This window comes from Mustela nigripes, chromosome 16, assembly GCF_022355385.1.
Source record: "Mustela nigripes isolate SB6536 chromosome 16, MUSNIG.SB6536, whole genome shotgun sequence".
Classification (NCBI taxonomy): Eukaryota; Metazoa; Chordata; class Mammalia; order Carnivora; family Mustelidae; genus Mustela; species Mustela nigripes.
Window position 1 is genome coordinate 50,379,441 of NC_081572.1, and position 15,812 is coordinate 50,395,252.

At 45.6% G+C, this 15,812-nt stretch overlaps 1 protein-coding gene across 6 annotated transcripts in view; it reads left to right on the plus strand.

The window, feature by feature from the left end:
- The window catches only part of SPECC1 (sperm antigen with calponin homology and coiled-coil domains 1), a 276,278-nt gene that overhangs the window by 179,972 nt on the left and 80,494 nt on the right, over positions 1-15,812 (plus strand). For 5 of the 6 annotated variants that reach the window (XM_059380513.1, XM_059380515.1, XM_059380512.1 and 2 more), the window contains 3 exons: positions 3,312-3,519; positions 6,602-6,675; positions 7,236-7,414. In XM_059380513.1, coding sequence (XP_059236496.1) covers positions 3,312-3,519; positions 6,602-6,675; positions 7,236-7,414 — 461 coding nt within the window. Of the gene's footprint in view, positions 1-3,311; positions 3,520-6,601; positions 6,676-7,235; positions 7,415-11,733; positions 13,151-15,812 lie in introns of those variants that run through there. The other variant, XM_059380517.1, reaches the window with a different exon arrangement.

Consider the following 15,812-nt stretch of genomic DNA (forward strand, 5'->3'; position numbering starts at 1 on the left):
ATGACCTGAGCTGAAGGCAGAGGCTTTAACCCACTGAGTCACCCAGGCGCCCCTAAACTAGACTGTTCTTTTAAGTGGCTTAAATTCTCCCTCCCTCTATTTGTCAATCTGTAAAATGAATTGGGGTGCCTGGGTGGCTCAGTGGGTTAAAGCCTCTGCCTTGGGCTCAGGTCATGATCTCAAAGTCCTGGGATCAAGCCCCGTTTCGGGCTCTCTGCTCAGCAGGGAGCCTGCTTCCCTTTCTGTCTCTCTGCCTGCTTGTGATCTCTCTTTCTGTCAATTAAGTAAAATCTTTTTTAAAAATATGTAAAATGAGGGGCACCTGGGTGGCTCAGTGGGTTAAAGCCTCTGCCTTCAGCTCAGGTCATGATCCCAGGGTCCTGGGATTGAGCCCCGCATCGAGCTCTCTGCTCGGCAGGGAGCCTGCTTCCTCCTTCTCTCTCTCTGCCTGCCTCTCAGCCTACTTGTAATCTCTGCCTGTCAAATAAATAAATAAAATCTTTAAAAAAAAAAATCTGTAAAATGAATATAAAAATACCTGCCTGCTACTACCCACCAAGGTCCTGCAGGCAGAAACTGTTTGTGAAGTTACTTAAGGGTTTCTGTTGTTGCTGTTGCTGTTGTTGCTTTTCATAAAAGAACTTTCTGGAAAATATTGCTAAACTTGAGAGGATGATTCCCAAATTAAGAAGGAAGAATGATGTGTATGATTTGAAACACACATCAGTATGCTGACTTAAGAGTTCCCTGGCCCCAGCCGTGCACAACGCACAGCCCAGGGGTGTCTTCCCAGCGCTCTGCATATCGTTTGTTGCTTGTGATCCTGGCCAGCCAACACGTAGGAGGCAGAGCTGGGGTCGGGCCGTGGGAGGCCAGCAGTCTCAGCTGCACACGGAGACCCCCCTCAGGGTGCCCAACCTTCTGGCTCCCTGGTTACACCCTCCAGTTTAACTCCTGACCCATAGTAGTCCCACCAGAGTAATATGCGTGTTTCTAGACGCCAGGTGAGCTGGCCCCCAGCCCCAGGCTTCAGCTCTGCAAAAAGCCATGGTCTGACGGGAGGCAGGGCTCACAAGCCGCCTTCCTTGGCTGCTTTTCAGATGCTGTCGGACGTCAGCCTTCTCATGTCTACAATGCCTGGCCCCCTCTGTGGCCCACAGCAGCTACAGTGATGCATTTTCCAGTGCAGTACCAAGCTACACACGTTTGTGATTGAAATACCAGTTGTACAAAATAGTGTGCACCCTTAAGCTCTTGTTCTTTCCCATGCCTGTTCTCTCCTTATTCCCTCCCTCCTTCCTTTCCTACCTTCTTTGTTTATTCCTGATCACAGCGTCCCAGCTGAAAAACAGTGCAATCCTGCTGTCTAAATGTGTTTATCCATTCATTGGATGTTCACTCGGACCCCATGTATATAGAGGTGCCCCCCCAAATCTAGGAAGTCATCGTTAGGTACCAGGCTTACATTAATTGGTAAATAGATAGCTATTTGGTAAGATGAATTAAAGGACCTATAGAAAAGGGGCATAGCTCGGGGCGCATGGGTGGCTCAGGGGGTTATAGCCTCTGCCTTCTGGTCAGGTCATGATCCCAGGGTCCTGGAATCGAGCCCCACATCAGGCTCTCTGCTTAGCGGGGAGCCTGCTTCCCTTCCTCTCTCTCTGCCTGTCTCTCTGTCTATCAAATAAATAAATAAATAATCTTAAGAAAAGGGGCATAGCTCATACTAAAATAATTGGTATACTCTGACAGCAGATTGCTATGAAACATTTAAAGTAATGACAGAACGTTGTGGAGAGTGTGGATACATCTCAAAAATACGGTCAAAGGGGCGCCTGGGTGGCTCAGTGGGTTAAGCCGCTGCCTTCAGCTCAGGTCATGATCTCAGGGTCCTGGGATCGAGCCCCACATCGGGCTCTCTGCTCAGCGGGGAGCCTGCTTCCCCCTCTCTGTCTGCCTCTCTGCCTGCTTGCGATCTCTCTGTCAAATAAATAAATAAATAACATAGTTAAAAACAAGTTTTATAAAAGCATAAGAAGTATAGTATGGTACAGGATGAAAGCTCATTACCATATACTATAATACAGTGTAATAGTACATTGCAGAAGCATAATTATAGAATAATATGATTTGTATAAAAATTTTCAAACAGTGCACTTAACTGGCTCAGTCAGTGGAGAGTGTGACTCTTGATCTCAGGGTTGTGAGTTGTAGCTCCACGTTGGGTGCAGAGATTAGATTCCTTAAAAGTAAAAATAAATAAAACATTTTTAAACAAAACAGTGCTATCTGTGTATTATCACGGGCACATTCATACTCAGTATAAGTGAAAAACCATTCAAGCAATAACCACACACCACTTTCGGGGTAATGCAAATTATTCTCTGGGGTGGGAGAGAATGTGGGGACTTTACTAAATCCTGTTAAAGTAAAAATAGCGAATGTGGCAAAATTTAATTACTGTGAAGTCCATTTGGGCACATGGTTATCTTGTCACTCTGGGTGCTTTTCTGTGTCTTCAAAATGTTTAATGAGGGAAGCCTGGGTGGCTTAAGTCAATTAAACGTCTGCCTTCAGCTCAGGTCATGGTCTCAGGGTTGGGGGATCAGGTCTCTCATCGGGCTCCCTGCTCAGCGGGGAGCCTGCTTCTCCATCTGCCTGCAGTTCCCCCCTGCTTGTGCGCTCTCTTGCTCGCTCTCTCTCTCTGACAAGTAAATAAAATCTTTTTTTTAAAATATAATAAAATGTTTAATGATTCAGAATTGAAAAGGTGAAATGAGTGCTTGTCCTGTGCCACTTCTGTGTGTGGTGCATGCCCATGTTTCTGTTCTGTGCCTTCAGCTGGTGCTCCCCATCACATTAATGTCGCATTTCTCTAAAGAAATGGTATAACCGCTAGTGCTTAATGGCTGAAAAGATTTGGCGTTTGCAGGCAGTGGATAGAGTCTCAGGGGCATTGTTCCTGGATCCCCAGCAGAGGGCGCTGCTCCATAGCAGATGTGAGGAGGGCAGCCTCCCTCCGGGGTGCAGTACCAGAGCCTCCCAGGGAGGCGCTGTTGCACTCAGCTGCAGAACAGAAAGGCACCTGTCTGTGGGGAGGGACACAGAACCCACTGTATTTGGCTGTTTGCAGACATCGAGCTTCTCTGTATATTTATAGCCTTGGCTGTTCCTGAGGCTAAGAATATAGAAATGATTCCAGATAGCACATGCCAAGAGCTTCCTTTGCCGTTGCTCGGATGAGCCTGACACTGATGGATAAGGAGCTCTTTCCTGTTAAACTGACCAGGCAACCTTCCCTTTCATTCTAGGTAGAAAAGGATTATTCTTACTTGAAGGAGATATGTGACCATCAGGCAGAACAACTGAGCCGAACCAGCCTGAAACTGCAAGAGAAAGCATCGGAGAGTGATGCAGAGATTAAAGACATGAAGGAGACCATATTTGAATTGGAAGATCAGGTGGAACAGCATCGGGCTGTCAAGTTACATAACAACCAGCTCATCAGCGAGCTGGAAAGTAAGTGAACTCGAGCCCCAGCCAGACACGCATCAGGACTGAGCTGATGTGAACCGAATGCCTAGGAGGGTCTGTGAGAATGCTGGTGAAAAGTCCTTCTTCCGCTTGTTTGGCAGTCTTGTGGGAAGAACGGTGGTCCGGGAAGGCAGAGTAATTAATCTCATTGACTGGAAGAGTGGGCGGTGGGGAAGGAAAGATTGTGGAACGTGAGTCAGCAGCACAAGGTGATTGTGAAAAAGAGCAAACACGTTATGGAGTGTCAAGTCTGCTGTGCGTGAGCAACACCACTGCCCACGTGCATTGGGTATTGACAGAGCGTTGTCTTTCAGATCTGACGGGCAGGAAGATGGGTGACAGACAGTCAGGTGGATTTGAGCAGTGTGTGCTCGTGGGCTCAGAGAGAAAACCATTCTAGCATGGGTCCCATTGAAGCCAGGATATCAGGTAACTTCTAGCGATCGTCCGCCTCATTATTGAAGAGGCTCCAATATTTAGCTTCTTTATGGACTCATTGTTCGCTTTGAGTAGGGAAAGACATTAAAAGGGATTAGTTAAACATTGTCTGCTTTGTCCAAATAAGCTTTATCAAATTATCACATCTAATGTGTTTTGCTTTTGTCACAAAAGAATTAATGCACAGAACTTTTGGTGGCACTCACCGTTGCTAAAAATAGCATAGTTGGTTGCCTGAGAAGCTCCCCGGCTTGTATAACCCATCCTCATTATTTGTGGAATTCGTATCTGGGAACTCACCTGCTAGCCTGAATGTATTTGAAACCCCAGGATCAACACTCAGGGCACTTTTAACATCATTTGTGGATGTGCACGGAGAGAGCAGCAAAAAATTTTAGTTTCCCAAAGTGCAAGTTCCCTTGAACAAGGGAACCCTTTGCCTTCTTGTTTCAGCTCTTATACTGCAAACAAGTATTTTTCTCATGGTTATTTAAGGTCATGGTTTTTATATTTTTGTGCCCCTTTTTTTGGGCAATTTCTCTGTTTAGAATGGCCCCCAGATGTAGTCCTGAAATAATGTCTGAGGTCCCTATGGCAGGAAAGCCAGGATGTGCCTTATGGAGAAAACAAGTGTTAAATGACATTTGTTGAAGCATGAGTTTTAGTGCTGTTGGCTGTGACTTCAATGTTAACAAAAACTTCCAGAGAAAGGAAGATGAAATTCACTGCTCTGGAAAAGGCTGAAGTAAAATCTGTGACACGTGACAAAGCTATGGAGAAGATGGGAACAGCAGCTGTATTTGTGGATTCACGAGATGAGGTCTGGTTAAAAAAAACAAAAGTACCAGACTACATTGTTGTGAAACCAAAAGCCAAGAAACTTACAGTCATGTTTCCCAAGGTCAGGAAAGTGTTAGACCCTTCTGAGCCAGTGCTGGCTCGCTCTTGAGGCTCTTGGAACACCTCACAGCATGAGGAAAGGTAAAAACTTGCAGGTAAGGCAGATTCTGTCAATGAGGAAGCTGCAGAAGAATTTTTAAAATATCTACTGAGTGTTATGCAGGAAAGGGGTAAGCAGGTTTCCAGCACTGATGGGACGGGCTTTTATTTATTTATTTTTTTTTTACAAGGACACTGGCAAACGAGCCTACCTAACACAAGTACTGTCTCCTTTGATAAAAATGTGATCAGGGGCTTGCAGGAACTGAACCCTGTATTTCCCCATAGGAGCAAAGTTCGGTATTTGCAAATTCGGCATGCATGGCAACTTTATGTAACGGCCGTAAGCAACGAGAGTTGACAGTATGTTCAACACCTTGATTAGCTTGGTTGGTTCCATCCTTCACTGGATGTGATACGCAGCAGAAAAGCAGTCAGCACTCAGGGTCAGCATCATTTAGACAGTTCTCAGGAATGATGCTTGCAAAGATAACCAGAACCCACTGCCATTGACAGTGTGTATTTCCAAACAGCACATACTTGAAGAGCATATAAAGCCAAAGAAGAGAAGTCCAGTTTTGCTTTGTTTCTATCATGTATTGCTCATGAGAATGTGACTGTGTTGTCCCCAAAGCCTTAAAGGTCAAGCACAACCCACCAAGAAAACCAGCTTAGAATTAATGTCCGGAGCAGATGTCACACCATTCCCTATGATTGTATCCTAACATGTCCAAGATTGAAAATAACATAGACTAGGGCGCCTGGGTGGCACATTGGGTTAAAGCCTCTGCCTTGGGCTCAGGTCATGATCCCAGGGTCCTGGGCTTGAGCCCCACATTGGGCTCTCTGCTCAACAGGGAGCCTGCTTACCCCCCTCTCTGCCTGCCTCTCTGTCTATTTGTGATCTCTCTCTCTCTCTCTGTCAAATAAATAATAAAATAAATCAAATCTTTAAAAAAAAAAAATAGACAACCCCTGCCCTGGAATGAATTGTGAAGAACCATTGAAAAATTTTAACTGGGTAATGGACATGATCAGGTTTCAATTGAAATGACATGGAAGCCTCAGAGTCAGAGAGAGAAGGGGACTGAGAATGTTCTTAATTAGCGAGAGGCGTCGGATCCCCTTTGGAGGCATTAAAACACACACACCCCAGATCCTGTCTCCCCATGGGTGATTCCGCTCTGTGGGTCATGGTCTGGGGCTTTGAACATGTGTGCTTTGGAAAGGCTTCCCAGGTGATTGTGTGGTTTAACTACAATTAAAAACCACAACTCTAGCAACTGGTCTGAAAGTCACCATAGTAGTCGCCAGTCACATTCTGTGTTATACAAAAGCCCTCCACGGCACAGTGATAAAGGACATTCAGATCCGTAATGTGCAACCACCAGGGAGGCCGGGAGTGAGTGTAATAAATACGAGAGGCTATTTCAACCTCTTCACGGAGTGCTGCCTGTTTGTTCCGTCTGAGATCATAACCTAACTCAACACCACTTTTTGCCCAAACCATCCCATTTTCTGTGTTGGGAGAACCTCCAGTTTCTAGCTGCCGGGTTCCAGGGTCTTGAGGATGGAATTTCTAACAGAAGGGATGGGTTTTAAATCCTGAGCTCCTCCCTCGCTACCTCGCTGACTTTCTCCCCAGAGTCTTGCACCTTTTCCAACTCCTGTCTGACTTGTTTCTTTCCAGGCAACGTGATGAAGCTGGAGGAGCAAAAGTCAGACCTGGAAAGGCAGCTCAAGACCCTAACTAAGCAGATTAAGGTGAGATGTGGCTACAGCGGGGGACAAGGGAGCCTTCCCTGTCATTTCCCTAAGCGTGTCCCTACCTTTGGTTTGGGACCCTTTGAAAAAGACCCTGCTGGGGCGCCTGGGTGGCTCAGTGAGTTAAAACCTCTGCCTTCGGCTCAGTTCTTGATACCAGGGTCCTGGGATCGAGCCCCACATTGGGCTCTCTGCTCAGCGGGGCGCCTGCTTCCTTTCCTCTCTCTCTGCCTGCCTCTTTGCCTACTTGTGATCTCTGTCAAATAAATAAATAAAAATCTTAAAAAAAAAAAAAAAAAAAAGAGCCTGCTAACTCTTCTCGCCTGCTCTCTCAGCACCTTCCTGTGGGCCCTGGAACCACAGAGTCATGTCGGCAGGTGACAAAATCCAGCCAGCCTTTCAGTGTCAGGATAAACACCAATAACACGACTGTGTCCTTCCCACCCGTGCTGGTCCTTTTCCCGGTGGTGGGATGGCACTGCAGCGGTGGCCACTAAGGGCCCCTTGGCCGGTCCTCCCCAGAAAGCCTCTGACACCGGCGTGGCTTCTGGCATTTTCAGGAGGAGACAGAGGAATGGCGGCGCTTCCAGGCGGACCTCCAGACGGCGGTGGTGGTGGCCAATGACATCAAGTATGAGGCCCAGCAGGAGCTGCGCGCCGTGAAGCGGAGGCTGCTGGAGGAAGAGGAGAAGAACGCCAGGCTGCAGAAGGAGCTGGGGGACATGCAGAGCCATGGCAGGTCGGTCCCAACAGAGGCCCATGGCTGTGAGTGTGGCGGGCACCTGTTCCACGCTTGGCCGCTGCCTCACTCACGGTGCATGAGCCTTCGCCGTCTAGAGACGTGGCACTTCTGTGTCTCTCTGTGCAGAATCTTTCTTTCTTTCCTTAAAAGCTCACCTGACCGCTGCTGCCACCACCACATGACCAGGAGCGGTCCGTGCAGGGCCGGGCCACTGCCATCCTCTGGCCCGAGGCAGTGAGAAAGCCCTTCACTCACATACGTGCAGAAGTCCTAGCCAAGTGGCCTCCTACGCATAAAGAATAGAAGTGTGTCTAAGACACACTTAAATCTCGGTGTTTATTAGTGCAGGGGACCACACGCTTGCCATGGGCCATGGAAACACCTTCCGTGTTCTGGCCACCTCTCGTGCCGCGGGCAAGGCTTGACCTCCTCGCCGGGGACTTGCACCAGCTGAAGGACCCATTCCTCATGACCCAGGGACACACTTCTCCCTTGGCAGCGCCGGTGGCTGCCTCTAAAGCCTTGAAAGAGCCCACTTTATTAAAAAGGATGAGCATGGACAACACCTCCTGCTAACACGTGACTTTCCTGTGCCGAGGGAGGGAAACCACACGGTATGTTGTCCCAGGAAGCTCTTCCTAACAGCGATGTTTCAGAGGAAGGCATTCTTAAAGTGAGCTCAAAGCCTATTATGATTTGAAATGTAAAGGGTTCACAGACAAGATGATAAACAGTACTTTAGGCCTCACGAATGCAGCATTCCCTTTTCCCCGGTCAGGAATAACTGTCCCTGACCTTGAGATGCTTGGATATTAAGAAATTATTTTGAATTTTCAGATGTCTTTCAGATATGAAAGAGTATTTTAAAATCAGATTTGGTAGGTTCTGACTGCTGATTTGTATAGTTGGCTCCTTTTACCTGTTTTCTGGGATCAGGGGGGTTGTCCTTTGGCTAGATTTGGGGCCTTTGGGTCTTATGTATTGCTGTGAGTTTTATGACATTAGAAAAAGTAGATTTCTTCTCAGAATTCTATTTTGATTCTCTTACCAAACTTGCTGGAGTAAGTCCCTCCTTCCTTTGTTTATGAGTTTTCTATAAAACGGGCTATAGGGGCAAAGTCACTTAGGGGTTGGACTCTTGATCTCAGCTCGGGTCTTGATCTCAGGGTTGTGAGTTCAAACCCCGTGTTGGGCTCCACACTTAAAATAGGCTGTAGAGAAGGATTCAGATAAGATGTGTGTAGCTGGCTCCATGATTTCACTCTTGATCAAGGTCATTATTTTATTGTCACACCTACACCCTCTGGCCACCAAAACCTGTGAATTTTAAGAGGAAGGAGAATCAAAAGACTAGACTTGAGAGGGCCCCCTGCTGAAGTGAGCACGAGGTCCCCTCGTTTGCTTTTGTGCTTCTGTGTAATTTGTCCACTTGTCTTGCTTTTATGATGTGTGTGTTTGGAAGAGGAACCAGATCATAACTTGTACCGCTTCCTGCCTAGGTTATTGTAAAGATAAATGGTCAAAGACAAGCTCCAAATTCATGTAGGTATTGTACAAGCTGCTGCATTTCTTACCTAGACTCTAAAGATACAGGCCAGATCACACAGCTTGAACTCTGATACTGTAGGAAATCTGCAGAAACCTTGACAGTTTAGTGTCCATATAAGATCATTCACATCTTCAAACATAGGGTCCCTTTATTATTTTTTTTATAAACATGGTATATTTCTCTTATGATTTTTCTGGTGACTTGTAAACCTCCTCCCCAAATCCAGCAGGTTAATCCTTTATCACAACATATTTCAAAATTGTAGGGCTGACATTAGCCCAGCATGTGGCCTACTATTGAAACCCCACAGGCATCAGTGTGTTTGGGGCCCGTCGTTGTGTTGGGCAGGGTTTCACACAATAGCCGGACCCTGTTTCCTCCCTGATTCCGCAGACTGCCCCCTCAAAAGAGTTGACTCTGAAAGTTACTTGCTGCTGGCTCAGCCATTTCCCGAACCTGCCCCATGGGCAAGACTTGCAACCATCTCACGCCCTCAAAGGCCCTGAAGTGACATAGAGTTTCCATTCTGGCTGAATGGGTTCTCGACTGAAACTCTATTTGACTTTGATAGTCGCGTCCTGAGAACTCAAAAGGCATTCTTGGTTCAGCCACAGCCAAAGAACTTGCAGAAAATTCCCTGATGGGGTCTTCCAAGTACAACCAAGAGCAGGTAAGAACATTCGAAAAAGAATCTTGATCCTAACATGGGCTTAGCCGATTTGTGTTCACACTTTTGGAAATACAGGCATTTGAGGGGATGTAGTCAGGCTCGTAGGTAGGCAAATGACAGGGCTCGGCATGTATACAGGTTAGCCTTTATTACCAAGAACTCAGCAGCTAAGACAGTGTGGAACATTATTTAACCTAGGATTTTAGAAAGTTCTAGAAAAAAAAATTAGCACATTAGCAGTCTTCATCCTATTACATTTTCAAAAGGATTTTTGTTTTGGAGTGAGAATTACCGATGTGAAGAGTAGATGGGGAGACGAGGCTCTAGTCTTGTCTTTGCCACCAACTAGCAAGAATTCCTTCCCAGACCTAGCTGCTCCCTCCCTCAAATGAGGAGATAGGATGGGTCATGATTGAAGACCCCCAGAAGCTCCTCTGTTCCCTGGGACTAGTTGCTCAGCTGACCTTTCTCTGATGGGGGCATTAGGAACTCACATGCCCCCATACCGTCTGCCCAGTGCAGTCCTTGGAACCTCCCGGACACCGTGGCATCTGCACATTTTAGCTGGGCCATGGACCTCCTCTTTCTCTTCCAGAAATTTGAACAAACCAGTGTAGCTTTCATGGACCTGGAAGTGATCTATTTTGCTGGACACTTACAAATTAATGGATGAAAGGATAATGAATAATTTTTTCAACTCTGGCTTCTTCCATTCTTGAGCCATTAAGAGCAAGCCTTACAATTCAAACTTCCACCGAAATTAAAACCTCAAGCGTTTTTCCAGGAAAGTTTCCAGGACAGTTGAGAGCTGGGGCCTCGCCTCCAGATACAGAGAACACGCACACGCAGCTCCCCTCAGTGCCTTGATGACCTGCAGGGCATGACACAGGCTTCTCAAAAGTAACAGGGGAAAACCGATACGCATTTTCTCTCTCAATCTGAAACACTAAAGACAGTTATTTTTAGGGTGACTTACTCGATTTTTACCGTTCATCCTATGACACCATAAGCATCCATGGAAAACATCTTAAAAGAAAGAGATGGTTAAATAAACACCAAACATCGGTGCATAATTAGCAGTAGGAGCTTCTAAGAAGGACTGAGATTCAGAATGTATCTAGCTTGTCCCGCTGGTTCCTGCATGGTCACCTCTGAAGCGAGCAGCATGGTGGCCCATCACTGCCAGACTCTTCTGAAATCGGCTCTAACTCTGTGTGCACAATGTATCCTGCCCTAGTGTCGGTCGCCTGCCTGTGCCACTCTCTGTGTCCTTACCGCTGCCGTGTGTCACAGTCGCAGACTGGGGGTTCTGGAGCTGTCACTGAAACGCCGAGTGTGGGAGCTGGCGGTGTAGGTTCTTGGGGTCACTGAAATACCCCTTCCAGCTCTCTTCTTGCAGATGCTTTGATACAACATCCCTAGCCCTGCCGGAAGGGGACCAGTCCTCATGGGGGTTCCTAACCTGAGCCTCAGGGGCCCCTGACACTTTCGACCTCAGTGTGGAAGCTGGCCCTCTGGGCTCCCAGCACAGCCCTTTACTGCCTTCTGTTTTCATAGCTGGCATCCTCGTCACTGGCATTGGACACAGAGCCTGGAATCACAGTGAGCTGTGTCCGCTCCCCTGCTCCCTATCCTCACAGACTTGCTTTGAAAAGCGTGGACATGAGCTTCCCCTAGGCCTTTAGGACCAATATGTCTCAATACTGAAAGAAATCCTTTTTTCTGTTTTTTTTTTTTGGCCTTGACTCTAAGATAGCAGAGGGAAGCTCGAGCCGCTCCGAAAATTACAGAGAAGCCTGGTTTTGTGCACCCTGGCCGTCTCCACTTCCCCAGTGCAGTCGTCTGTCAGAGAAGGTTTAGGGAGAGGAGCCCAGCAGTGGTGTCTTGAAGTCCTTGGCATGTTCTCTGCCTAAAGACCTTTGACTTCCAAAAAAAATTCAGAGGAGTAGGAATTAAAACATGCTGGTCCTGTTCTAGATAATAGCTCTTCCCACTGGGTCAGTGGCCACTGTTAATTCTTCTGTTTGTAGCCTGAGATCATGTTGCCTCAAGTAACTCCTTTACCAGCCTCTCCCCCCTCCATTTCTGTTTCCACAGCTCCATGGTCTCTGTCAGCTAGCAGAGCATTTGCTGGAAGAAAGACAGCCCAGCCCTTGCCATGGTGGGGAACTACAGCCATTTCTATATGAAGGGGGGAATAATGTGGGAGAGAAATTACCTCTTTACAAAGAGCCAGATTGTCACCGTGTAACAGCCACTGTTTCACGACAGAGTCATGGCGATCAAGTCTCTTTCCCTTTTTTTCTACATTTTGGAATCAACTCATTGCACGATCAAAGATGATCCTTCCCTCTTTTTTCCCCCCTTCTTTCTTTTTCTCAGAAGATTCGGCAGTCTTTTGTTTGGAGCATAGATGAAGTTCTTGAAAAAGACAAAGTACAAGCATGGTGTGAAACTCACTTTTTTGTATGCAGCTAGGGTGTGCAGCGCACTGGTGAATGTGGCCCGTGCCTGTGTCTTACTTTTTGGAATTTATTTCTGTGCTTCCTCTTGAACATGGTACCTGATAATCTTGGCATTAACACTACTTACGGCAAACCAGGAAGCCGTCTGTGTCCCGTGTCCTTCTGAAGAAGCTAGCAGGTTCTTCTCTTCTGTCAAGTCCCGAACGAGCCCTTTCCAGCTGGGGTCTGACGTCGTTACCTCATCCGAAACAAGCCACCACTAAGTCAGGGTTGGATTTCCAGAATCTCCACTGGGCTCAACGCAAACTGATGTTTGGCTGACCAAAAAGGATGTAGTCGAGCCAATTTGTTTACGTGGTGCCTGTGCCCTTGGGAATCAGACTAAAAATTAAGGAACAACTACAACCAGCGCCTCAGGAATAAAACTTAACCCAGAAACTGAAAGGCTTTGAATCCGGAAGTGGATGATTCAGAGTGGTCCAGAGTTCAGAGTGGGATGTTGAACTTGGGAAGTACATAGTTTGTTGAGATCTGCACCAAATTCAGTGGCCCCACGAGGCCCAGCCTCCCTTGGCTCTCACTCCAGGAGCAACTGTGCCTTCCAGATGGTGGCCAGTCTTCACTACATGTCCCCAGGATGGGACAGAAGCTCCTGTCTGGTGCGAGGGCGTAAGGAACAGGAAGGCTCTTTAATGCAGGAGGACAGTTGGGCATGTCCAGCTGGAGAGCCCAGAATCCCTAGAAAAATTTCGTCTGGTGGTAGAAGAGAGGAGATGGGTGCCTCTTCCATGAAAATGGCTTTGATGCTCGCTGGCACCGTCCAATACACCTACTGGGAGCTCTTTACCTCAGACTGAGATTTTCTTGGAATGATCTCACATTCACTTGCCAGGTGTTTGCAAACATAAATAAAAGGAAAATCACCTCCACTTCAGATACACAGCTGTACTCGCATTGAGTATCCCGATCTGTCTGTATTCTGGGTACCGTTAAATATTTTTATACGTAGGCATTCATGAAGTGCTAAATAAATACATTATTATTCAGAAGAGTCTGTTGCCTGATTTGTCGTCACTGGCCAAGTGTGTGCGGGGCCTTCATGTCCGTCTGTCCTGGGGTTTCTAGTGCAAGTGGTTTCAGAACTCGAAAGCCATGTCCTATAGCTAGAATCTGAGCCAAAAGCAAGCCGGACTTCTGATACGAGTTGTGGACAGGAGGCTGATTTTAAATATGAATGTAATTTTTAAAAATGATTTCAGTCTTGGAACAAAAGAGCAAGGAGCAAAGATAACTAATTTTGCATAAATTGTTGAAGCCAAATGCCAGTGTTTCCCAAACAATCTCGTGTGGAATTTGAGGTCCTGGCTTATCTTTTCGAACTGTAAAAATAAATAGGTCACTTGATGATTTGATGTATTGGGTTTCTTCTTACTTATGAATGTTTAGGTGTCCTGGTAACAAAACAGAGGTGTTCCGTGAAAAATATTCATCTTTTCCCTCTCCAGTACTCACTCTATAAGGTAATCAGTGTTCACAGTGTGTCTGTTTTTCTTTTCCTCCCCCTTTACTCATACAAATACATAGGGTTCATTTTTATGTTTTTTTATAAAATTTATAAACTATATTAACAGTGTATCATGGGCATCCTTCCAAGTCGATATTTATGAGTTTAATTCATTTAATTCATTTTTTTATTATTTTCTTTTCTTTTAAGTAGGTTCTGTGTCCAGTGTGGAGCCCAATGCAGGGCCTGGACTCACGACTCTGAGGTCAAGACCCCTGCCCCAAGATCAAGAGTCAAACGCTTACTAACTGAGCCCCCCAAAGTGCCCCAAATTTAACTTAATTTAATAGCTGTGTGGTGTTCTAGAGGATGGATGTACCCTAGAATATTGAAATATTGTCATATTTCATAAACATCAAGGTTATATTTCCTAGATTTTTTTCCTTCCCCAATAATGGCATAATAGCAGTCTTTACCCACATAGCATTATAGATTGTTTTTATTTTCATAGGGTGGGTTCCTAAAAGTAGGATCACTACCTTGGAGGATATGCAGCTTTGATTTTGATAGATTTACCAGGTTACTTATCTAAGACTTGTGACATTTTACTTTTTGATGAAAGTGCCTATTTATACATAGCCTTAGCTTAATTTTGTAAATAGAATAAGCAAAAAATTTCCTTCGAATTTGCATTTTCCCAGGGAAATTTTTATATGTTAATCATTTACTTTTCCTCTTTTGAGAATTGCTCGTTTAGCACTTTTGCTTATTTTTTCGTGGACTGATTTTTTCCTCTTCTCCGTTTGTAAGTCATATCTTATCAGCGATGTGTGTTTACCCAGTACATTATGGGTCTTACGGTTTTACCATCATTCTCATGGAAAAATTTATATTGTGACGCAGTCTGTTTATATTTTCCTTTACTGTGTCTGGGGTGTTATTTGTTTAAGATTTTCCCTCCCCTCCCCTTGCAGGAGTAGGCTGTCACCTTTTCTCTATCTGTGTCTTATCTGTTTCTCTGTCAGATGTTTGATTTGCCTTTCTTTGTTCAGACCGATATGAGGTGTGGGTCCTCTCCCGGATGGACAGCCAGCACCATGTATGGTCAAAGCCATCCTGTGCCCACTGAATCGAAATCTCACCTTTACGTTATGTATTTCCTCCGTATTCAAAGAGACTTTCCCAGTATGCCCTCCTTTCTTTTTCTCTTGAGCCTGTTCTGCTTTAAAATATTTTATTGGGATTATTAGATTGCTAATACCACTTTTCAGACTCAGCCTTTCATTGCAAACTGTCATCTTTTGTATATTTTCCTCTGTTCTTGAATTATTTTGCATTCTCCAGGCAGATGCTATCAAGCATATAATTCTGTTTCCTGTCATAAATATAAACGTCCTTTGAATACGATTATTCTCTTCATTTTAAATCATGGAATTTATGGAATATATTCGTAGGTCAGGGCATGCCTTGGAGGGGAGCAGATAATTGTCTGTCCCTTATTCTCACTTAAATGGGTGAGAGTATCAGGCCCTAACATTTGCCCAGTATCTGTGTCTGTAGGTTCTGCTTAGATCCGTGCCCACTTCTGCTGACTGTTACTAAAATCTTAAACCAGAAGGGAGGCTCTTTAAGGTAAATTTATGTTACGTATCGGAGGCACAGAAGCTCAAATGGAATACAGAGGAAGAATAGGTTCCTAGTGGGTGAAATTGATCTGTGTCCAAGTCCTTTCCTGGTGAAACTGGCATGTGGGAGCCAGCATTCTTGGCCTCGTTTTGCCTGGTCATCGCCCATTTTAGGGATGTACTGTGGCTCTTCCTAATTTGCCCCTCTTTGCCACTGTCCTTTTACCTGGATGCTTGTGTTCCAAACCTTGTTTGTTTTTATGTCATCTGTATGCTTATATTGAAATTCAAAAATGAAGTTCTGAAAAACACGGATGCCCAAGAGACAAAAGACTTAACTTTAATTTCTGTCTCACTCCAGAGCTACAGACTTCTTTTAGATTCGTTTCATGAATAAAAGTAAAAAAAATTTTGGAAAAAAATTTGTGTTCCAGGAAGGGCATAGAATGAGCAAGGGTACAGAGACAGGACTACAAGGAACAGAATTTCAGGTAGCTAGACTTGGAGTCTGAAAGTGAGGTGGGTGGAGGGGAGTCCTAGGAGAGAAGTCTGTCCAGCCCTGGAAGGGTCTGGAGCTGGGCT